At 39.6% G+C, this 23,256-nt stretch overlaps 2 protein-coding genes across 4 annotated transcripts in view; both read left to right on the top strand.

The window, feature by feature from the left end:
• LOC113110470 (ephrin type-A receptor 6) overlaps positions 1 to 8,135 on the top strand; it is a 115,787-nt gene extending 107,652 nt beyond the window's left edge. Inside the window, exons 9-18 of one of the 2 annotated variants that reach the window (XM_026274706.1) lie at positions 714 to 784; positions 962 to 1,087; positions 1,538 to 1,723; positions 2,614 to 2,675; positions 3,518 to 3,727; positions 4,155 to 4,304; positions 4,941 to 5,134; positions 5,316 to 5,465; positions 6,599 to 6,707; positions 6,972 to 8,135. In XM_026274706.1, coding sequence (XP_026130491.1) covers positions 714 to 784; positions 962 to 1,087; positions 1,538 to 1,723; positions 2,614 to 2,675; positions 3,518 to 3,727; positions 4,155 to 4,304; positions 4,941 to 5,134; positions 5,316 to 5,465; positions 6,599 to 6,707; positions 6,972 to 7,007 — 1,294 coding nt within the window. In that variant the 3' untranslated portion in view covers positions 7,008 to 8,135. Of the gene's footprint in view, positions 1 to 713; positions 785 to 961; positions 1,088 to 1,537; positions 1,724 to 2,613; positions 2,676 to 3,517; positions 3,728 to 4,139; positions 4,305 to 4,940; positions 5,135 to 5,315; positions 5,466 to 6,598; positions 6,708 to 6,971 lie in introns of both variants that reach the window. The other variant, XM_026274672.1, reaches the window with a different exon arrangement.
• A 1,344-nt stretch (positions 8,136 to 9,479) lies between these two features.
• On the top strand, positions 9,480 to 22,837 carry LOC113110344 (ADP-ribosylation factor-like protein 6). 2 transcript variants are annotated; one of them, XM_026274518.1, is made up of 8 exons: positions 9,480 to 9,553; positions 13,365 to 13,510; positions 13,634 to 13,695; positions 13,789 to 13,857; positions 13,979 to 14,073; positions 19,729 to 19,858; positions 21,153 to 21,208; positions 21,782 to 22,837. In XM_026274518.1, the coding sequence occupies exons 2-8, from the start codon at positions 13,388 to 13,390 to the stop codon at positions 21,805 to 21,807; spliced, it is 561 nt and encodes a 186-aa protein (XP_026130303.1). In that variant the 5' UTR covers positions 9,480 to 9,553; positions 13,365 to 13,387; the 3' UTR covers positions 21,808 to 22,837. The 2 variants fall into 2 exon arrangements, with proteins under 2 accessions (XP_026130303.1, XP_026130377.1); XM_026274592.1 differs by lacking the exon at positions 9,480 to 9,553 and adding an exon at positions 9,626 to 9,721.
• Positions 22,838 to 23,256: the final 419 nt, after the last annotated feature.

Here is a 23,256-nt window from a genome sequence, read left to right as displayed (position 1 = left end):
TATCTGTCTGTCTGTCTGTCTGTCTGTCTGTCTGTCTGTCTGTCTGTTGGTCTATCTATGGGTCTATCGGTCTGTCTGTGGATGTCATGAATATGTCTTTACTTTAATTCACTCATTTACCCTTAATTTAGCTCCTTGCTTATCCAGCCATCTCCTAATAGGCCTGTTGGCCATGGAGCACCTTCCTATTTTCTGATTGGTTGGGCCATGTCGCTGCCTAATTAGTTGGAATGCTGCAGCCTCCTGTCAGCGGCTGTGTCTGCTGCCATGAAATGGCCTGCTGTGAGACTGACAGCAAGCTTAAACATGCCACACAGTCCTGTGATTCGCAATATCAGCATGTGCAATGCGCTGTGTGAAACCTCACTCGGCCAGCCCCGGTGCCATCACATCCTAGCACAGCTTCAGGAGCTGATGGCACCATGCAGGGAGACTGTTGCGAGCAGCTCTCACATAAATCAAGAGCTATTGATGACAGACAGAATCAGTGTCTTCATTTATCGACAAAAAGAAATTAATTCACAAATGAACACTCTTGAGATGTTCTCCCTGGAGAAGCTTTTTCGTTGCCGATCATGACTGGTCCATTCAGCACCACGGACAGGGACGCTGGCTTCAGGACCACGGACAGTGCTGATGTCTCTAAAATTGTTGTATATGTATAGTACATCAACATAACAATTGATCAATTACATTTTTTTTTTTTTGAACAGGTGTCAGTGGTATATAAAATCTAAGATAAAGTCAGAAGACAAAAAAGGAACACAGTATCAAAATGGACATGGTATGAGGCCTTATTTACGCATTCACTCACATACGCACATATTGTATAATTATAGTTTAAACTTGCTCAAAAAAAAAAAAAAAAAAAATATATATATATATATATATATATATATATATATATATATATATATATATATATATATATCAAGATTTCAACCTTTTATATGTTTTATAGTACCATTCCCAGGATCGAAGACTTACATTGACCCGGACACTTACGAGGACCCCTCACAGGCCGTTCATGAGTTTGCCAAGGAAATCGATCCATCTCGTATCCAAATCGAAAGAGTCATCGGAGCAGGTCAGAGCTCTTTTTTACAGCTCACTTTAGTCTGATACTCAGCAGCCCATAATGTACTCCTGCTATTTATGCAGCAATATCTAAAATGAAAAGTGTGTCATGAGTAAAAAAAAAAAAAAAAAATTGGTTAGAAGATTAAAAAAAAAAAAAATCTTCCAATTTGCTCATTTATCTTTTTCTCTGTCCTTTAGTCTCTTCATCTAGGCTTTGGGTTTTTTATGTGTCTAATTAAAATATATTTCAGAGCATTTTCACAATTTAGCTCTTAAATGCCTCTATGAAAAATCACTTTGTTATTCTCAGAAGACTTGGATTAGAATCTAATCTTCAGTGAGATAAGAAGGAAGATTTGTGAACTTGTGTCTCCGATATAGTTCGACTGCCACCTAGTGGTGACAAGTGCAATCAGTAACCCTAAATGCTATGACAGTAGATAAATGTGTTCTGCAGGCGAGTTTGGGGAGGTGTGCAGTGGCCAGCTTCGTATCCCGGGAAAGAAGGAAATTCCTGTGGCTATCAAGACTCTGAAGGGGGGATACACTGAACGACAGAGACGGGACTTCCTACGAGAGGCGAGCATCATGGGACAGTTTGATAATCCTAACATCATCAGACTGCAGGGTGTGGTTACAAAGAGTAAGAAACTTTTTGCCTTCTTTTGCATTCTGAAGTTTCATACAGCTAATTTGAAAGAAGTATCTTCTTCACAGCAAGGCTGGGGTAATATTGTAAAATATCATTACAATATGCTGATTTGCAGCTAAAGAGACTTTTCTTATTATTATCATTGTTGAAAACAGTCGTGCTGCTTGTTTTGTGGAAACATTGATGCATTTTTTTTCAGGATTATTTGATGAATAGAAAGATCAAAAGAACAAAATTTATTTAAAAAAAATATATATATAAATATATATATGTATGTGTGTGTGTGTGTAGTAACATTATAAATGTAACGTATAAATACATCCTTGCTGAATAAAAGCTCTTTAAAAAAGAAACATTCTTAGCCCAAACTTTTGACTAGTTGTGTAATACCTTGCAGTAATGAGTTTAATGCAACTTCAGCAAAATCACTCTGTCTTATAATAGCAGGGCAGAGAATAAATAAATAAATGCATAAATAAAACAGATGTTCATTGGGGATGCAAATTGTTTGGATGAAACTGTTGCATAATAACTTCATCAGTCAAAAGCTGCCTTCTTTTTGTAAGAAATAAATATGTTTGTCTGACTATTTTGATACACCCACAATCGCTGATTTGATGCTATAAATCAAACTGTCTTCAATCTCAAAAAAAAAAAAAACCTGTCAGTGCGTGATTCTTAGGTTTTTCATATATTCTACCAGTCAATGCATGATACTACAGATTAATTAAGCTGTTTGGCGTAGTTAAGATAAAATTACAGATGCACTAGAAAGAAAAATATGCAAAGCCAGAGATGAGTAATATGGCAATGTCTGTCCCATTTCCCCCTGTTTTTTTCTATATAACTTACTTACAGGTGTCCTGTTTTCCTCTTTGTAGGTCGGCCTGTGATGATAGTGGTGGAATACATGGAGAATGGCTCCTTGGACTCTTTTCTGAGGGTACAAGAATGCATCATGATTTTGGCACAGCACACCTGGCATTCCTCATAAACAGCATCTGTCTAGAAAGAGCATTTTGTTATTTGCCAGCAGATCGATGGTTGATATGAAATGCTTTTTGGAAAGTTGACGTCCTGCGGTCTGACAGTATAAAACTGTCTGGTGGTTCTTAATCAAGAGGCCGGGGTCCATTTCGGCAATGCAAGAAATAACACCAAAAAGAATTTTAAAAAAGCTATTTCTTAGTTTTATTGTTGTCATTGGACTCAAACTCATTTGTTTACTGAAAACTGTTCTGTTTTAGATTTACTAAAAGAAACAGACTAATGCAAGTCATTTGTTCAGGAACCGGAGTCCATTGGTTTCTGTATGTTGTAGATTCAGTAACAATGTAGTGAAGTGTTGAATAGTAGTGCAGGAAAATGGTGAAAATATTGAACTATGTTGTTTCATCCACATTTCAGCACAATAATGCCTTCAACAACCATAAAACCAACTGTACATCAAAAAAGGAACCACAAATTATTTGATTAATTTGTTTATTTGTTTATTCATTCATTCAATCATTAATTCTTTGTTACACATACAGTCATGATCTGATTTAAAATGAACTACTGAAGGATAAAAGGTGATAAAAAATACTCTATAGCACCTACTGTAAAGTGTTCATCAGCTACTACATAATCATAAGCTTTAATGATTTTTTATTTTTATTTTTTTTTGGTTGATGCTCTCTGGTCTGGTTTAAAGGTGTTTTTATTTTATTTTATTGTTCATTGTGATAAACCTCTCCATCTCTTCTTTCCCATCTTCTTCTCGCCTCTCCTCCTCTTCTTTTGTAGAAGCATGACGGACACTTCACCGTGATCCAGCTGGTTGGTATGCTGCGTGGCATTGCCTCAGGTATGATGTACCTGTCCGACATCGGCTATGTCCACCGGGATCTGGCAGCCCGAAATATTCTAGTGGATGACAACCTGGTGTGTAAGGTGTCGGACTTCGGTCTGTCCAGGGTGCTGGAGGACGACCCTGAGGCAGCTTACACCACCACAGTAAGCCACATACACCCACTTCAATATCGGTTCATTTAAATTCAGGGCTGTTCAGAGTTCATAAAAAGCTGTGCTCCTTAGACAGCCAAAGCTGATCCTGAATCTCTGGAGTTTAGCACTACTCTGCTCGTTGTGTGTTATTGAATGGGATTGAGTTTATCTAAGCAGTATAACATGAGATAAAGGCTTACTCAGAGGAGTGGTTGAGTAATTAGATTTATAATAAGAAGATAAATTTGTCTGAATACATCAAACTTTTTGATACAAGGGTCGGAGTGTGTAATTTTATACATTTACATTTCAAGAAAAGCTCAATTATGACTCATCATTCCATAACAAGCTTTGATTGCCTAGGAAACACAAAATGATGCTTCTTATTATTATAATTATAATAATAATAATAAAAAAAAAGATTTTGTTTCGTCAGGGGGGTAAAATCCCCATCCGCTGGACAGCTCCAGAGGCTATTGCCTACAGAAAGTTTTCCTCAGCCAGTGATGCTTGGAGCTACGGTATCGTCATGTGGGAGGTGATGTCATATGGAGAGCGGCCCTACTGGGAGATGTCCAACCAAGATGTGAGTCACTTGGTCTATTCTAATTCTACTAAATTATGAACAATAGTCTCATAAGGCATTTTTATTTTTCTCTGGCCAAAATGTATTTCAGATTGTTAGTCTAAATATATATTGTAAACAACATGCATTTAATAAATATATTTCTAAAATAAAAAAAAAAACAAAATACAGATGCAATATTACAAATATGACATTGTGAGTGTGTGTGTATATATATATATATATATATATATATATATATATATATATATTATTTCAGCAAAGAAAGAAAGAAAGAATGAAAGAGTTTACGTCTCATAAAAGTTGATAAAATGCAGTATCAAATTCAATATAAATGTAAATTATGTATTTTCTTTATTCCCATGGCAGAAGCAAGCTTCCATGAATTGCACCTTTAATTCCAATGTGAAAATCAACTTCTACTTCAAATTCAAGAACATATTCTGTTAAATTATAACCTGGAACTTTACTGTCCTCTAATTAATTAATTGTCTGCTGTTTTTAATTGGCTGAAGTGTTTCTTTAGCAATGGCTGAATTGTTTTATACCAATGATGGTATCCTTAAATTGCATTTGCAAAGTACAATGGTCTTGTAGAATTTGAATCTTAATAGAGTTCTGTGTGTCTTCCTGCAGGTAATTCTGTCTATTGAGGAGGGCTACAGGCTCCCTGCACCCATGGGCTGCCCCGTGGCGCTGCACCAGCTCATGCTTCTCTGCTGGCAGAAGGAACGCAGTCGCCGACCACAGTTTAATGATGTTGTCAGCTTCCTGGATAAGCTGATCCGCAATCCCAGCAGCCTGCTCACACTGGTGGAAGATGTAAATAGGTAGAATGATCACAACAACATTTTAAAATCAACATTTTTATTGTTTACTTAATTGCTTACTAGAATCAAATTGAGTGTCAGTGTTGAAACTGAAATTGTTGAAGATAACTCTTATTATACTGAACTGTTGTCTTTTGCCTTGTGAGAAACATGTGCCAAACTGTAATGTGTTCTTAAACAGCTTCCCAGTAACCCCTGAGGATATGCCAGACTACCCTCTCTTCATATCTATCGGTGACTGGTTGGATTCGCTCAAAATGAGTCAATACAAGAACAACTTCATAGCAGCAGGGTACACAACCCTGGATTCCATATCCACCATGAGTATTGAGTGAGTTGATTCAAAACTACTGCATGAAGTTCTGCTCACTGCTTTTTTTACACTCCATTTAAGTTCTATGTGTTGATTTGCATGCAAAAATTATCATGATCAATCTTTTTAGTGGGTTTAGTTCAGTTTAGTTGGCTTGCTTTAAAAGACTATTCCGATATATGCTAATTTGCTATTATTGTCATCTAGCAAAGCAAACAAATTTTACATTTGAACTGAGCAAACGGCATACCTTAATTTAAGCAACAACAAAAAAAAAGTGCTGTTCACTACTACCATGGTGTATGATTGTAAAAAGAAAAAAAAATGTTTTTATTATTATTTTATTTTATTATTATTATTGGACATAGATAGAACATGTTTTGTAGGAAAACAAATCATAAAAAAAAAATGTTTGTTTAAAACTCATATAAATGAATTGGGGGCCTTTTACCCCAGACTTGGAATAATAAAAGATAAATATTAATCATATGCTATAATAACATATCATATGTTATTATAGCATATGATTCATATAATATTTATTGGTGATTATTTTGTGGTTATGTCGAAGGTGTATACCCAACCTAATAAACTATATTGACCATCTGAACCTTACACTGTCATGTCAACAAATTCAGGAAAATTCAGCTAGCTATTTATTATTTCAGTTATTGTGCTTCTGGCCTTTGTATAAAAGGCCATTCAAACTTTTTTTCCTCAAAATTCGTACCTTTTCCGTGCAATTGTGAGTTAAAATTACACAATTCTGAGATTTGCAAGTTTATATCACACAATTCTCCATGCAAAAAGTTAGAATTGTGCTATAAAAAGTCATAAACTGTAGTTTTTTGCCCTTGTTTTTATTTATTTTATTTTTTTATTCAGTGGTAGAAACAGGCTTTCAGAAATATTTCAAATTCTCTATCATCAAGTGGTTAGAGAATAACATCAAATATGCCTTTCACCCTAGTTCATCTTTAGCCACGTAAAAAAATAAACACATTAAAAAAAATTATAATAATAAGCCTGTTGGTTTTTTTCGCAGTCATATACTGTTTTCCTTTAATTCTATTCATATTCGCTTTATACTCATGACCTTGTCAATTCATTGCCTCAGTTTCTAAAGTCTCATCCTGTTGTTTTCTCAACAGTGATGTGAGAAGAATCGGAGTATCACTGATTGGCCACCAGAGGAGGATAGTGAGCAGCATACAAGCACTACGACTGCAGTTCCTCCACGTTCAACAGAGTGGCTTCCATGTATGAAAATCCACATATACACATACACATACTATATAAACAAATGCTTTTCCCAGCATCGCTAGACCCCCCAAAACACACGCACACACCCTTCAGGTCCGGACTGACTGTCTGTCAATTAGAAGTGCTCCACGGCCTCTGTTTCTATCAAAATCCAGTGAAGACATCCAGTTGAAACCCATACATAGGAAAGCAGTCGCAAAGACCATGAAGAAACATGCTAAATGCCGTGAATTGTTTGTCTTGATGAACTGTGTGTGACAGGAAAATTGGACCATTTACCCGGAGGAACCACAGTAAACAACGGAACAGTGGCACCTTTCTGTTGTTCTGAAGATGTCATCTGTCAATCATCCTGCAAGTTCTGTGATTGACTGGACTCCAAACCTGAGAACTTTGAATAGCGTATTTGCTATTTTAATGTATTAAATAATGTGTCTTAAGAGATTTTCCTGGTTTATTCATCGAGCCTCTACAGTAAGAGACTATGGATCTGTTGAATGTCTTCAGCTTTAAATGACTATTATACATTGTTTATTACATCTGATATTTATCCTGATATTTATATGTATGTGTGACTTTGTTTCTTTTTGGTTGCATTTTGTTTAGTTCTTTTTCTAAGCAATATGTCCAGTCTTTAGAAAACCAAGAAAAGAGCCAAGGTAGGACGTGGAGAGCTTTATCTTGCTCTTTTGAAGAAAAAACACCACACAAAACCATTGACTTCCTCAGGCTGTCAGCAAAGTGGTAAAAGTCTGACCTTTTTCAGAAGACTGTAAGCCGTTTTTTTACTCCTGTGCACCACAGTCAAATTGAACAAACCTAAACAAATACACTCAGACCAAGATTTTAGAACTGCACACATTTGTTCAGTCTACTTTGGTGTACAGATTCTGTAGACACCTCTGATGTTTAATCAGTTTGCCTTGCGACTATGAAACTATTGACATATAGTCACTGGAAAATCCCTGAGGTAATGTTCTCATATAGAGAACATGACAGTATAGCACTCTGCATGTTGGCAAGTATTTTTCCCAACACCGCAGGCCTACATACACGCATAACTTTAATGGCAACATACATATTTTCAATCTCTTTCACTTCCACCAGACATACAAATGCACAATACCAGTACCATGTTCATTAGCTGATACAGGCCCCCATCCTTCGATTGGCTCTTTGTACCTGAACATATGTCTAGGACATTGAGACCACTTGACAAACTTCAAGTTGCAATGTGCAAGCATCAAAAGTGCAAGAGAAGCGAGTGCTTACTTCCAGCTGGGCAAGGGAAAACTCTGGGTAATCAGGTCTTTATGTATTGTGCATAGTAAACTAATTGTACATTATTTTTTATAATTTATAAAGAGTACAGAGAGATAAAGGTGATAAAGGTTGAATGTTTGTAAAAATAAATGATAACAGATATTTCTGTGTTTTATTGCATCACAATCCAAAAAACAAAACAAAACAAAATTATTATATGGACTGCGATTTTGCTTTCTAAATTATTACAGCACAAAATCACGAAGAAGCTACAGCAAAGTTATGTGGTCGAAATACTTCCAAATCACTCAAATGGTAAAATAAAAAGCCTTGGGCTTTTTGTAACAGTAGTTAGATCATATGTGTGTCTTAAAGGAATAGTTCACCCCAAAAAAATATAATTTGCTGAAAATGTACTCACCCTTAGGCCACATGACGTAGATTCGTTTTTTTATTCGTGGGAACAGATTTGGAGAACTTGGAGAACATTTGCTCACAAATGGATCCTCTGCAGAGAATGGGTGCATAATTAGTTAATATTTTGATTTAAAATAAAAATAATAACAACAACAACAACAATATAACGGTGCTCATTAATGCACATGTTTTGCTCAAACAGAAGAGTAGGCATTCTCAACTCCAGCCCTTGAGGTCCACTTTCCTTGAGTTTACCTCCTTAATTTGATCAAACTCACCCACCTAATATTCTAACAATCCTGAAGAGCTTGTTTATGGGTGTTTGATTAGGGTTCAAGCTAAACTCTGCAGGAAAGTGGACCTCGAGGGCAAGAGTTGAGAACCCCTGCAGTACAGTATAGTGTAAAGAATGACACGATAATGCATTTTATGAAAGGGAATGCAAAAAAAAATTATCAAATGAATTCTATACTCTGCCTAATATGTGGTTTGCTTTGGATTGCCAAGTGTATAAATGTGACACAGAGAACAATGTTGAGTATGCATTAATGGAAACATGTTGTGTAACAAGCATTGCTTTAGTTAACCTGTGTTACAATTCTTCCTGATCCCATTTTTTTATTTGCTTATAGGCTCGTTCTTTTGCTAAGGATAATTCCACAGGTTATTTTTTTATTGTTGTATACTAATTTTTAATTTTGTATACTAAATGCACACAGTTAGATACTGTTTTCACTGACACTACCGGATGTAGGAAAATAAGGCAAATAATAATAATAATAAAGTTCACACAATAAACTTTGGTGAATTTGTGTATGATTAGATGACTTATTTTAGGTTCTAATAATTCATACCATCCGATTTTTATAATTTGAGTTTTAATTGGTATTGGATAAAGGTAAAACAAAAAAAAAAAAAAAAAAAAAATATATATATATATATAATATATATATATATATATATATATATATATATATATATATATATATATATATATATATTTTTTTTTTTTTTTTTTTTTTTTTTTTTTTTTTCGCAAAACTACTCTTGTCCATGTGATGACGCTATTGAGTAAACTTGTGAGTCGAGTGAAAAGGCGTCATCGGTCTCCTAGCAACGGATCGTGTGAGTGGAAGAGTTTAGTACGGTTTTCAGGACGCAAGGTAAGTTAAGTGTGTTTACTGCTCTCCGTCTTCACTGCCCGTACTGTCAATCATATGAATGCTTTCGAAATCACGTTTTAACCAAGGAGCAGACATCATACAGCCTGAACAGAGCCGGTGGAGAAAAATAAGAAATATCTTTCCATGTTCAGCAGACCGTCAGTGCAGGTTAGCCAGCCAGCTAACTTTAGCCCTTACCTGCAACGAATATGTAAACAATAACCTTAGATTAGCAGAAAATGATAATCGTGTGTTTTTATCTGGACGTTTATGAATGTTTAACAGAACAGACTGCGTGAACGGACGTGTTTTGATTATTTGAGCGTACGCGTACTCGCACATGTGAAGCTCCAGCTAATGAGCTCAGAGGATTACAGGCTCTTCTCGTAGATTACCGTTACGCTTTTACATTTATGTGTTTCTGATCTTCGGCATTGTTTAAGAGGTAACTTTACGGTTATGAGCTTTTTAATGCAACTATCTTTGCTGTCGTTGGGTTATTGGATGGATGGCATGTAAAGATATGCAACTGGTATGTCCTTTTCATATATTCCTATATACCTATATCCTATATATAACAGGTGGGTGCTCTCTCTAGACCCTATATACTGGCATATAAATACCGCGAGTTTACAGATTCAAGATAATTAGGTTCATGTACTATTACAGCCTCTAGTTAATTCTACAGCCTCTAGTTAATCCTAAAGTTAATTCACTTAAAACTGATAATTAAAAAAGGGAGCAAGGTAATTTTCTTATCAAACCAGCTGCGGATAGCCAACGATGCCGATCTCAATCAAATATTAAAATATTTCTAATTATAGCATAATTTATTATTAAAACAATAGGGCAATACTATACACCGATCAGGCATAGCATCATGACCACTGACCGGTGAAGTGAATAATAACACTGATTATCTTCATCACATGTTAGTGGGTGGGATATATTAGGCAGCAAGTGAACATTTTGTCCTCGGAGTTGATGTGTTTGAAGTAGGGAAAATGGGCAAACGCAAGGATTTGAGAGAGTTTGACAAGGGCCAAATTGAGATGCCTAGACGACTGGGTCAGAGCATCTGCAAAACTGCATGCAGCTCTTGTGGGGTGTTCCCGATCTGCAGTGGTCAGTATCTGTCTAAAGTGGTCCAAGGCGGTGACACGGTCATTGGTGCACATGAGGAGCCAACAGACAAGCTGCTGTAGCTCAGATTGCTCAAGAATTTAATGCTGGTTCTGATGGAAAGGTGTCAGAATACACAGTGTATCGCTGTTTGTTGCGTATGTGGCTGCATAGCCGCAGACCAATCAGGGTGCCCAATGCTGACCCCTTTTCCACTGCAGAAAGTGCCAACAGTGAGCACGTGAGCATCAGAACTAGACCATGGAGCAATGGAAGAAGGTGGCCTGATGATTAATCTTTTTTTTGTTTTTACATCACGTGGATGGCAATTGCTTAGCTGGGGAACACCAGGATGTACAGTACTATGTGAAGAAGGCAAGCCTCGGAGGCAGTGTGATGCTTTAGGCAATGTTCTCCTGGGAAACATTGGATCCTGCCATCCACCACCATTGTGTGCACCCTTTCATGGAAACTGTATTCCCTGGTGACAGTAGCCTCATTCAGCAGGATAATGTGTCCTGCCACAAAGCAAAAATGGTTCACAAATTTCCCAGATCTCAATCCAATCGAGCATCTGTAGGATGTGCCGATCAAACAAGTCCGATCCATTGAGGTCCCAAATCACTACTTACAGGACTTAAAGGATCTAATGCGAACATCTCTGTGCCAAATACCACAGCACACCTTCAGGGGTCTAGTGGAATCAATGCCTCGACGGGTCACTGCTGTTTGGGCAAAAAAAGGGGAACCAACACAATATTAGGAAGGGGGGTTATAATGATATGCCTGATCAGTGTATATGGAGAAGAAAAAAGATTGTATGTGTATTTTATATATATATATATGTGTGTGTATGTATATGTGTATATTTTAATTTAGAATTCATATAATTAAATATTATAAATAAAATAATACATAAAACAATAAATTACTATAACAATATTGGTGTGAGCAGTTCTGTATTTATTTTAGCCCTACTTCCCTTTCCCTGAGTGGTCATTCCACTTGTCAGGCCGCCATTGTAAATAAGAACCTGTTCTTAATTACTTGCCTGTAAAAATAAAGGTTTGTGTGTGTGTGTTCATCAAGACTGCATTAAAGACATTTTATTCTAAAGTAACTGTTCATGTAAAAAAATATATTTCAAACAAATGCTGTGATCTTTTAGACTTTCTGTTTACAGTTGTCACAGAAATATTAAGCAGCACAACTGTCAAAACTAGAGTTGGGTATTGATTGGGATATTCGATAACGGTGCCATTTCGATACTTTTATAACGGTACTGGTGCCGAAACGGTGCCTGAATCAATACTTCTATAAAAAGAAATAAAGAAATAAATAATTGAAAAATAAAAACTTAAAAGACATAATAACAATAACCTTAAAAAGATTTAAAATGAATACATAGCATTCACACACTCTAAGGCTAATACATGTATTTCATGATCTGGGTCATTATTTAATACAAAACCACACATAATGTTTCTACTGTATCTCTGTCACTCACTCTGATATTTAGTTAAAATGACTGCTGTCTGTCACTGTCTTTAATCAGTTCCGTGAATGTCTGTATGCTCATTCTTAATAAATTAGCAACAATGTCATTTGTAAAGTACAGTCTTAGGCACATTAGTTTGTTAACCCCAAAAAAGGGTTTTAAGCCAGTTATTTTCGATCTTTTGCTTTAGTATGTCAGTGGGAAATATCAGTTTACTTTTCCAAACATTTATTTTGCCATTAATTTTAATAATAATCTAGTGATATTGTTGAATGCACAAGCAGTCTGACAACAGACTGCCCAAGACTAAGACTTTTGCACAGTAGTGTATGCATAAAATACGTATAATTAGATTAAGCATATTTAAATAAGTGTAATTAAAGTATGCGTTCATAAGGGGCTTGATTTTTCGCTGGAGGAAACAGCTGTGGTGTGATGAGCGGTGACAAGCGAAAACTTTACAGTAGATGAGAAACCGACTGCTCCCTCATGACCTTATGTAAACTGTATTTATGACAAAGAACTGCACAGATACAGATATTGTAACTATCGATAAATACACTGTGTTGCGCTGAAAGACGGGGAGGAGATCTCCACTGAAATCTTCGTTCTGATTCGGTTCGGTGCATATTGGTTCCATAGGTACCGGTGCCATATTGGTTCCAGGTTTCGTTACCCAACCCTAGTCAACACTGATAATAATAGGAAACGTTTCTTGAGCATCAAATCAACATATTAAAATGACTTCTGAAGGATCATGTGACACTGAAGACTGGAGTAATGGCTGCTGAAAATTCAGCTTTGCATCACAGGAATGTATTGTTGAAAATAAATGGTAAAACGATTAAACTGTAAATTTTAGTTGTAATGATATTTCAATATTCTGTTTTTCTGAATAAATCCAGCCTTGTTGAACATAAAAGACTCTTTCAAAAACACTCAAAAATCTTACCAACTTTGTGTCACAATTAGCTGGAATCTATAAAAAAAAACAGTAGTAGAAGTAGATCTTAGTATTTGTATATTTCTTTATGTATTTTAAAACAACTGAGATCTGCTCCCTTCAGCAGTTGGTGCCTTATAGAGACTGAAAAAAAAGCGATGTTTCTGTTGTCCCAAGTGGGAGTCAGCCTCTGGATGCATCTAATAAATAATCTAATGGCGCTTGTCTTTGATGTGGTCTCTTTCCAGAAGCGTCCCATCCAAACAGGCAAATGGGGCTTTTTGACAAGCTTTCAGGGTGGCTGGGCCTGAAGAAGAAGGAAGTGAACGTGCTGTGTTTAGGTCTGGACAACAGTGGAAAAACTACCATCATCAACCAGCTAAAGCCATCCAATGTATGTCAGACTCAATGTAAAATAACATGGTTTTCACAAGTTTGGTTTTTGACTATTCCGTTCTCTTTGACCTCTGTTTTGTATGTGAGCTTACAGTTGTGATCTTGCCTTTTTTCTTTGCAGGCTCATGCTCAAGACATTGTACCAACTATAGGTTTCAACATAGAAAAGTTTAAGACCTCAAGGTGCATATTTGAAAGCCATAACTATAAAAATGTTGATAACATTTTTTGTCCATTTTCAAAATATTACTAACACGATATCTGTTTTCTCCGAAGTCTTTCTTTCACAGTGTTTGATATGTCAGGGCAGGGAAGATACAGAAATCTGTGGGAGCACTATTACAAGTAGGTTTCTCTGATTCAAGCTTATCTGATTCTCTTTACTAAGCTAATGAAGAGCCATCTGCCACTTGGAAATCAATCTGTGTTTTTTTGTGTTTATCAATGTTATCTTGTTTGTTTTCAGAGAGGGTCAGGCCATCATATTTGTCATTGACAGTGGGGATAAACTAAGAATGGTTGTGGCAAAAGAAGAATTGGATACCCTTTTGAATCACCCTGGTACATATTTCATTCTCTGATTCAGTCATCATTTTCAGATCTAAATTAAAGGAACAATTCATCCAAAAATGAAAACTAGCTGAAAATATAGTCACCCACAGGCCTTCTAGGATGTTGATAAATTAGTTTTTTAAGAGTATGGATTTGGAGAAATGTAGCATTACAATCACAATAATCTGTCATGATCTCAGGGGGGGCTGAGGCTTTTTCTGTCCTGGAGCACATGATTTGGGTTTTGGTGGCTCGCCAGGTGTTTCATTATTCTCCCTATGTTTTCCCCGCCCTTCTTGTTATCCCTGTTAACGTTTTCTCCCTTACCTGCACCCTGTCTTGCTCTGATTATCTTCCCTTTATCATGCCCTTGTGTTTGCTATCTTGTGTCAGTCCGTAAGCGTTGCTTAAGTAATCTTGTTGCTTAAGTAAGCTTGTTGCTTGTCAAAGTTTGCTGACTCCGTTTTTGTATCTTTCCCTCTGTCTAGTCGATCAGTTTTTGTTTTTCCCCTGCCGTGCCTCTTGTTACTCAGTAACCCACATCTATCAGGCAGCTGTCTCTACTTACCTGTGCATTGCCTCCAACTCTGGCAAAGGCTTTCCAGCGCTGATCTGCCACCTGTTCCCCGCTGCTGTGCGGCTGTTGTCATAGGAATCATCAAGCTGGCTGCTCATGCAGAGTGCTGCCTGTCTCGTGCTCCTGTGGATTAAGTCCTCTGAGTTTATCGATTAAACGTGTCATTCATTCAACCGCAGTTGGATCCTGTTCCTTTCCCTGACAGTAGGGACTGACCAGAAATGGATCCAGCGGGTGAAGAGTTCGTTCGATCGGCTATCGCGCACCAAGGTGCTCTCCTCGGCCACCAAGCCAGCCAGCTGTCGTCCACCACTCGGGAGGTAGAGATACTCACTGCCCAGATGGCCGAATTAAGTGATCGCATCCGTGAACTACAAAGTGTTCTGTCATCCGCCGCCTCGGCGGTTTCCCAGCCTCTCGCTCTGCTCGAGCCCGAGCAGCACACTAATAATCCGCCCTTGTATGACGGAGATCCGAATTCATGTCGGGCTTTTCTGTCCCAATGTGCGTTGGTGTTCGCACTGCAACTGCGCCGTTACGCTACAGAGCGTTTGAAGATCGCTTATGTCATCACGCTGCTGACGGGAAAGGCTCGCGAGTGGGGAATGGCCGTTTGGTACGCGAGGGCCCATTTTTGCTCGAACTTTGAGGACTTTCACTGTGAAATGATGAAGTTGTTTGATCGCTCCGTGAAGGGGGATGAGGCTGCTTCAAAACTCGCACGGCTCCGTCAAGGTGGGCGTTCTGTTACGGAGTACGCCATTCAGTTTAAGACTCTAGCGGCCTCTTCTGGTTGGAATGCGGGGGCACTGCGGGCTATGTTTCGGGAGGGGCTGAGTTTTGACATTCAGGACAAGATAGCGACACGCGAGCTGCCCAAGACCCTGGAGGGATTTATTGACCTGGCCAATTGTGTCGAGAGCCGTCTTCATTTACGCCAACGACGCTTGACTTCCCGTCCATCTTGGGGGTTAGAAGATACCCAGCCATTCAAGACTCAACAACCGCCTCAATCACCCCAGACAGATCCTGAACCCATGCAGTTGGGGCGACTGCATTTGTCTGCCCAAGAGAGACAACATAGGCTGGTGAAGGGGCTCTGTCTGTATTGTGGAGGGTCAGGTCATTTTGTTCAGTCGTGCCCATTAAAAAGCCAGAGCCCACTAGTCAACCGGGGAGTCCTAGTGGGCGTTTCTCCTCTTATCTCCCCTCAGTCACGTACCCAGCTCTCTGCCACCATCAAGTATCAGGGCTCAGGTAACTCCTGCAAGGCACTTATTGATTCTGGCGCTGAAGCCAGTTTCCTGGACTACTGCACGGCCAAGAGTTGGGGCATTCCAGCCATTTCTCTTACTTCTCCTATCACGGTCTGGGGTCTTTCTGGTCAGCCGGTCGCCACCATCACCCACACCACTCCTCGTGTAAGTCTTGTTGTCTCGGGCAATCACCATGAGTCAGTTGTGCTGTACCTTCTGAGGTCCCCTCATGCCAGGCTTGTTCTGGAGCATCCTTGGTTGGCTCAGCACAGCCCTCATGTGGATTGGTCCCGCTGTCAGATTGTTTCATGGAGTCAGTCATGTCATGCATGTTGCCTTAGTCCTGCCTCTTCTCCTGTGTCTGTGCCTCCTGTGTTGCAGGTAGAGCCTGCTGACCTCACTGGGGTCCCGGCGGAGTACTTCGATCTGCGGCTGGTTTTCAGCAAGTCCCGAGCCACCTCGCTGCCTCCTCACCGGCCGTTTGATTGTGCCATCGATCTCCTTCCAGGCACTTCTCCACCCCGGGGTCACCTTTTTTCCCTGTCGGGTCCTGAACGAGAGGCCATGGACGCATACATTCAGGAATCCTTAAAGGCCGGACTCATCCGCCACTCATCCTCCCCTGCCGGCGCTGGGTTCTTCTTCGTCAAGAAGAAGGATGGCTCTCTGCGTCCTTGCATTGATTGTCGAGGGTTAAATGACATAACTATAAAGAACAGGTACCCCTTACCATTAATGTCATCTGCCTTTGAACTTTTGCAGGGAGCCAAGGTCTTCACTAAATTAGACCTCCGCAACGCCTATCACCTCATCCATATTCGTGAGGGCGATGAGTGGAAGACAGCCTTCAATACCCCCACGGGACACTATGAATACCTGGTCCTTCCGTTTGGGCTTACTAATGCTCCGGCTGTCTTCCAGGGCATGGTCAATAGCGTGTTGGGAGACATGATTAATAGGTTTGTCTTCGTGTACCTTGATGACATTCTCATCTTTTCTCCAACCCCTCAGGTACACACTCAGCATGTGCGCCAGGTCCTCCAGTGGCTTCTTGAGAACCAGCTTTATGTCAAAGCGGAGAAGTGCGAGTTCCATGCTAAGTCTGTTCCCTTCCTGGGATTTATAGTCTCAGCAGGGGAGATCAAGCCTGATCAGGCCAAGGTCAAGGCTGTCGCCAAGTGGCCAGTCCCCAACTCCAGGAGGGCTCTGCAGCATTTCTTGGGATTTGCCAACTTTTATCGGCAATTCATCAGGAATTTTGGCCAGGTAGCTGCACCCCTAACGGCGCTCACCTCCACTAAGGTACCGTTAACCTGGAGTACTCAGGCTCAGGAGGCCTTTGATAATTTAAAGTCCCGGTTTATCTCTGCTCCTGTTCTCTCTGTTCCAGACCCTGAACGGCAATTCATTGTTGAGGTGGACGCGTCGGAGGTTGGGGTAGGCGAAGTCTTGTCCCAGTGCTCCAGTAGGGATGGGAAGGTGCACCCTTGTGCATATTTTTTCCCATCGCCTTAACCCGGCTGAACGAAACTACAACATAGGTAATCGTGAGCTCCTGGCAGTGACCGTTTTAATTTCATCCTTTCGTACCGGCCTGGGACTAAGAATGTCAAACCTGACACTCTGTCCCGTCAGTTCGAGCGACCGGGGGAGGAGGTGCCTACCGAGACTATACTCCCGGAAGGAGTAGTGGTGGGGGTTCTCTCCTGGGACGTCGAGCGGCGGGTGGAGGAGGCCAGACGAGGGGTGGAAGTACCAGTTGAGTGTCCGGCGGGTCGGTCGTTCGTGCCGGCAGTGTTACGCCCTGAGGTCCTTCAGTGGGGTCATGAATCTAAGGTTACCTGCCATCCAGGAATCAGGAGGTCTCTGGCTGCCATCTGTCAGCGATTTTGGTGGCCCTCAATGGGCCAGGATGTCAGGCAGTTTGTATTGGCTTGTTCAGTTTGTGCCCAGAACAAGGTCTCTAACCGTCCCTACATTGGCCAACTTCAACCCCTGCCCATTCCTTCTCGCCCCTGGTCACATATTGCCTTAGATTTCATCTCTGGCTTGCCTGTCTCGAATGGTTACACTGTTATCCTCACAGTGGTGGATCGCTTTTCTAAGGCGGTTCATTTTGTGCCCCTACCCAAACTCCCCTCTGCCAAGGAGACCGCCCAACTGGTAATTGACCACGTCTTCCGTTTCCATGGCCTTCCGGTGGACGTAGTCTCTGAAAGGGGTCCCCAGTTTGTCTCCCGGTTTTGGCAAGAATTTTGTCGACAGATTGGGGCCTCTACAAGTCTGTCATCAGGATTTCATACTCAGACCAACGGTCAGTGTGAACGAGCCAATCAGGATCTCGAGCGAGTTCTCCGCTGCCTGGCATTCCGTAACCCTGCCTCCTGGAGCCAACAGCTCACTTGGATTGAGTATTCCCATAATACTCTTCCAGTAGCATCCACAGGTATGTCACCCTTTGAATGTTCTGTTGGTTACTCTCCTCCCTTATTTCCCTCTCAGGAACCCGATGCTGCAGTTCCGTCTGCCCTAGCCTTTGTTCGATGATGTCGTCGCATCTGGAGGAAGGCTAGGAAGGCCCTGGTCCAGGCCTCTAGACGAACCAAGGCAGCGGTTGATCGCCACCGGATTCCAGTGCCCCGTTATGTCTGTGGTCAGAAGGTATGGCTGTCTACCAGGGACCTGCCTCTCAGGGCTGCCTCTTGCAAGTTGGCACCCAGGTTCATTGGCCCATACCAGATCCCCAAGGTCCTTAATCCGGCTGCGATACGGCTCAAGTTGCCCTCCTCTCTTGGTCGGGTTCACTCTGTTTTCCATGTATCCAGGGTTAAACCAGTGTTTAGGGCCCACCTTAATACCAACAGTTCAACCCCTGCACCCCCCCCCCCCCTCGTCTAGTGGATGGTTCTCCTGCCTATTCTGTTCGGAGATTACTAGATGTTCGTCGTTGTGGCAGGGGTTTTCAATACCTGGTGGACTGGGAGGGTTATGGTCCGGAGGAGAGGAGTTGGGTTCCGGCTCGGGATATTCTGGATCGGTCGCTGATCGACGACTTCTGCCGTAAACGGGGTAATCCCCCCCCTTAGGTCGCCTAGTGGCGTTCCTGGGGGAGGGGGTACTGTCATGATCTCAGTGGGGGCTAAGGCTTTTTCTGTCCTGGAGCACATGATTTGGGTTTTGGTGGCTCGCCAGGTGTTTCATTATTCTCGCTATGTTTTCCCCGCCCTTCTTGTTATCCCTGTTAACATTTTCTCCCTCACCTGCACCCTGTCTTGCTCTGATTATCTTGTGTCAGTCCGTAAGCGTTGCTTAAGTAAGCTTCTTGTTGCTTGTCATAGTTTGCTGACTCCGTTTTTGTATCTTTCCCTCTGTCTAGTCGATCTGTTTTTGTTTTTGTTTTTCCCCTACCGTGCCTCTCGTTACTCAGTAACCCACATCTATCAGGCGGCTGTCTCTACTTACCTGTGCATTGCCTCCAACTCTGTTCCCCGCTGCTGTGCGGCTGTCGTCATAGGAATCATCAAGCTGGCTGCTCATGCAGAGTGCTGCCTGTCTCGTGCTCCTGTGGATTAAGTCCTCTGAGTTTATTAATAAAACGTGTCATTCATTCAACCGCAGTTGGATCCTGTTCCTTTCCCTGACATAATCCATGACTGCATTTCATCACTTTACGTGTTGTGAAGCAAAAAAATAGCATGTTTGTAAGAAACAAAATCATCTGCATTTTGGTTGGCTTGAGGAGGAGTGCATTTTCACTAGTGAACTAGGGTGAACTAGTCCTTTAAAAGCACCCTAATATTCATATATGTTTGTTTTTCTGGGCATGCTTAGATATTAAGCACAGAAGGATACCTATACTCTTTTTCGCTAACAAGATGGACCTCAGGGATGCATTGTCGGCAGTAAAGGTCTCCCAGCTCTTGTGTCTGGAAAATATTAAGGACAAACCATGGCATATCTGGTAAGAAAAAAATTATTTTTCGTTAGATTGTGGTCTGCTTTCATTTAAATAATTTGCTTAATGAAAAAATATGTAAAGGTCTATTCTGATTTCTATACCGTGTTTGAGTAACAGTTATTAATTGCACATTTGAAATGTCATATACTGATTTGGGTGAGATTGGGATCATGGAAATTATTATTGATGGGGAGTCAGAGAGCCTGTAGACCTCAGTCAGGTTCTGAATTGAACACTGATGAAAACAAGGCTGTGAGGGACAGATGTACAATCTTTACATTGGCATACGTGAAATATCCTAGATCACATAATTTTCACAGTTCACAAGTTTCATGGAATTTTTGGCAACCAAAATTTGAACATACTGTACAGTCCTTTGAATGTATTGTACTTTGTACTTTGGATGCCATGTCAGAAGTAGTACATAAATCATCAAGCTATTGCAGCAGGCAACAGATTTAGCTTTAGTTACAGTATTCAACAAATGTCATAATAAATGAGGAAAAGTATTACATACAGCAGTGACAAGCATTCCTGTCTGGACGGAATTAGATTTCTCAGAGGAACCCTGAGCGAGCCAGAGGTGGTAATTTGCTCTTTGGTTTTTACAAAGGTTGCATGAGACATGTTCAATTTTGATGGCAATATCACAATCCTAAAGTATATCTGTGACCAATTTGAAAATATCTCCTCAGGGTAAACCTGCCATGTCTGAAAAAAGAGGGGGTGTGTGTATTTGTTTAAGGGGTTTTCCTCTCCAAATCTTGATTTATTTTATACAGATTGATCATGATCACTGTTTTTTGGACAGTATGTATATTCAAAACTACAGTAAAAACAGTAATATGGTTAACTTTTTTATTAAAATGAGTTATTTTCTGTAGTAATAAAATATAATTTATTGGTGAAATGCATTACTCCAGTCTTCAGTGTCGCATGATCCTTAAAAAAAAAAAAAAAAAAAAAAATAGAATAGAATAAGCTAATTTGATGCTCAAGAAACGTGTCTTATTATTAGCAGTGCACTTTGTTTTCAAAGTTGTTGCTTATTTTTTTTTTGTGGAAACAGTAATACTTTTCTGTGGATTGTTTGATGAATAGGAAGTTAAAATTGTATTTGAAATAAAACCTTGTTACAATGTATATGAAGCTATACTGCCACTTTTGATCAACTTAATCTGTCCCTGCGTAACATTTAAAAAAGAAATCATACTGACCCTAAATGTTTGAACATTATTGTACATATGATATACACATGCAGTATACATATTAAATGCATATATTAAATAAATTACAGTGCAAGTGATGCAGTGAAAGGAGAAGGTCTTCAGGAGGGTGTAGACTGGCTGCAAGGTAAATACACCTATTCCTTGTTTTGTGCGTCTAATTTCCTGTTTGTCTTTGAATTATTATTTTCTACAGAGATTAACTGAAATGCTTTTTAAGATATCACACAAAAAGATCATATACTATATAAATAGTGTTCAAATGCCTCTTATATTCTTGTATTATTTCACTCCTAGAACAAATTCCACAGTAAGTACCGAAGCTTAACTTCCTACATGTGTGTGATCTTTGGTTAATTGTACAGCTAAATATAACTTTAATGTTAGAAATCCCTTTTGGGCTGTATTTATTCTTGCACCACTTCACTTTGGCCTTATAGAAGAAATTCAAAAGCAAATAATCTTTCGATGGTATCTCAAAGATGGGATACAGCCCAAACTGATGCAAAACTATTTCAGCCCCCCCTCCTCCTTTGTTGTTAGAGGTGCATTTGAGGAAGTCAGTAACAATGAAGTTCACAGCTGTCTGTTCTCCTCTACCCATTGTTTTAGTTTGGTCCGTTTTTTTTTTTTTTGTTTTTTTTTAAGTCTAAATGTATAATGAGTTAAATCCTTCTTCTGTTTCCCCTCCCTTTAACAGATCAAATCAGAACGATGAAAACGTAAAAACCTCCTGAAATATGAAAACAGCCAAGCTCAGCAGCTGCAATGGCAGAACCAGACACAACAGAGTTTCAACTTTGGGCACAAAAACGGTCTTTGTCAGTTAGGTTGGTAGTGTAATAAACTGTTTGGCTTTGATTATGGCCCTGTTTGCTCTAGGTATGAACAACTGTCTCAGTTGATCTGATCACAAGTTGTCAGTCCAGACTTTTTCTTTTTAAATCTCACCACAAACATTATTCTGACAGTTGTTCTCTTTTAAAGCCACACAAAACCAGTGAAGTTTAACCTATTAGCACAATAATTGATTGACAGATTCCCTGCTGCCCAGGCACATTAGAATTTAAACAAAAATTTAAATTTGGCCATATACATTTCTGAGTACCTCCAAGTGAGTAAGATCACAAAATATTTCACCACTTTTGATCACCTGAGCTATTATTATGCTATAATCATGTGTAAATATGAATGTGACAGTGCATCTAATATTTGATCATTGCACCTTCTTTCTTGATGAATTACACTACACTTCTTGGCTGCCAATGCTGTGAAGTAATTCTGTTGAGAAACTCACTGTAACAGGTTTCTCAGACAGCTGGGGCACAGTGGCTAATATTTTATATCTTAGCTATGTTTGTTTATGAATAGAAAACATTCCCAAGCAGTGCTTATTCCACTGCTATGGAATGAGAAATTGGTCAAAGCTTGTTACTGTAGTGATGTACAGTATTGCTGTTTAGTCACTATTTTGCTATGATGTACTTTTCATGCATTGTATGCATGTCGCCACTGAACAGTATGAAAATGAGAAATGATGACACCTCAAACCATCACAAAGGAAACACTTCTCTTTGTTCTGGAGTTATTTATTTTCCATAAACATTTTGTGTGTGTGTGTGTGTGCGCGTGTTGTCTAGACAGATTACAATTTCACATAATATTTGCAAAGCAAAAGTTTTTTTGTATTATTAGTATTCATCAATAAGGGATCTTGTAATAGAATGTTTAAAGAATAAACTAACTCTGGGGCTTGGTCTGTGTATGATTTCTCTCTCTCTCAAATTCAAATGAGCTTTTTTGGCATGATTTGCACAGTATTGTCGAAGCATTACATTAATAAGGAATAAACTCTCTCTCTCTCTCTCTCTCTCTCTCTCTCTCTTTCTCTCTCTCTCTCTCAAAAAAAAAACAAAAAACAAAAAAAACAACATGTCTAAACCGTGATTAGTTATGGAAAATTCAATGCACTTTCTCATTAAAACCCCAACATCAGCACGGTCATATAGGCTACTGAAAATGGCAGAGTCTCATCTAATCATAGTGCCATCTGCTGTTTTTATGGAATCGCGCACATTTTATGTCTTTTACTAAGTGGTGCCAAGGCTGCACTATGCATTCATTGAAGACGTCAGCTGGAGCTACATCTCATTTAATTATGTCTAATGATATAAG

Source organism: Carassius auratus, chromosome 1, assembly GCF_003368295.1.
Source record: "Carassius auratus strain Wakin chromosome 1, ASM336829v1, whole genome shotgun sequence".
Lineage (NCBI taxonomy): Eukaryota > Metazoa > Chordata > Actinopteri > Cypriniformes > Cyprinidae > Carassius > Carassius auratus.
The sequence above is the reverse complement of the archived record's forward strand: the minus strand, read 5'-3'. Positions and strand labels throughout refer to the sequence as shown.

Bases quoted from the DNA above. Each gene is read 5' to 3' on its own strand.
- LOC113110344 (XM_026274518.1), top strand. From the start codon at position 13,388: ATGGGGCTTTTTGACAAGCTTTCAGGGTGGCTGGGCCTGAAGAAGAAG. The intron at 13,858-13,978 runs GTAGGTTTCTCT...GTTTGTTTTCAG, and splicing joins CTGTGGGAGCACTATTACAA to AGAGGGTCAGGCCATCATAT. The intron at 19,859-21,152 runs GTAAGAAAAAAA...AATAAATTACAG, and splicing joins GACAAACCATGGCATATCTG to TGCAAGTGATGCAGTGAAAG.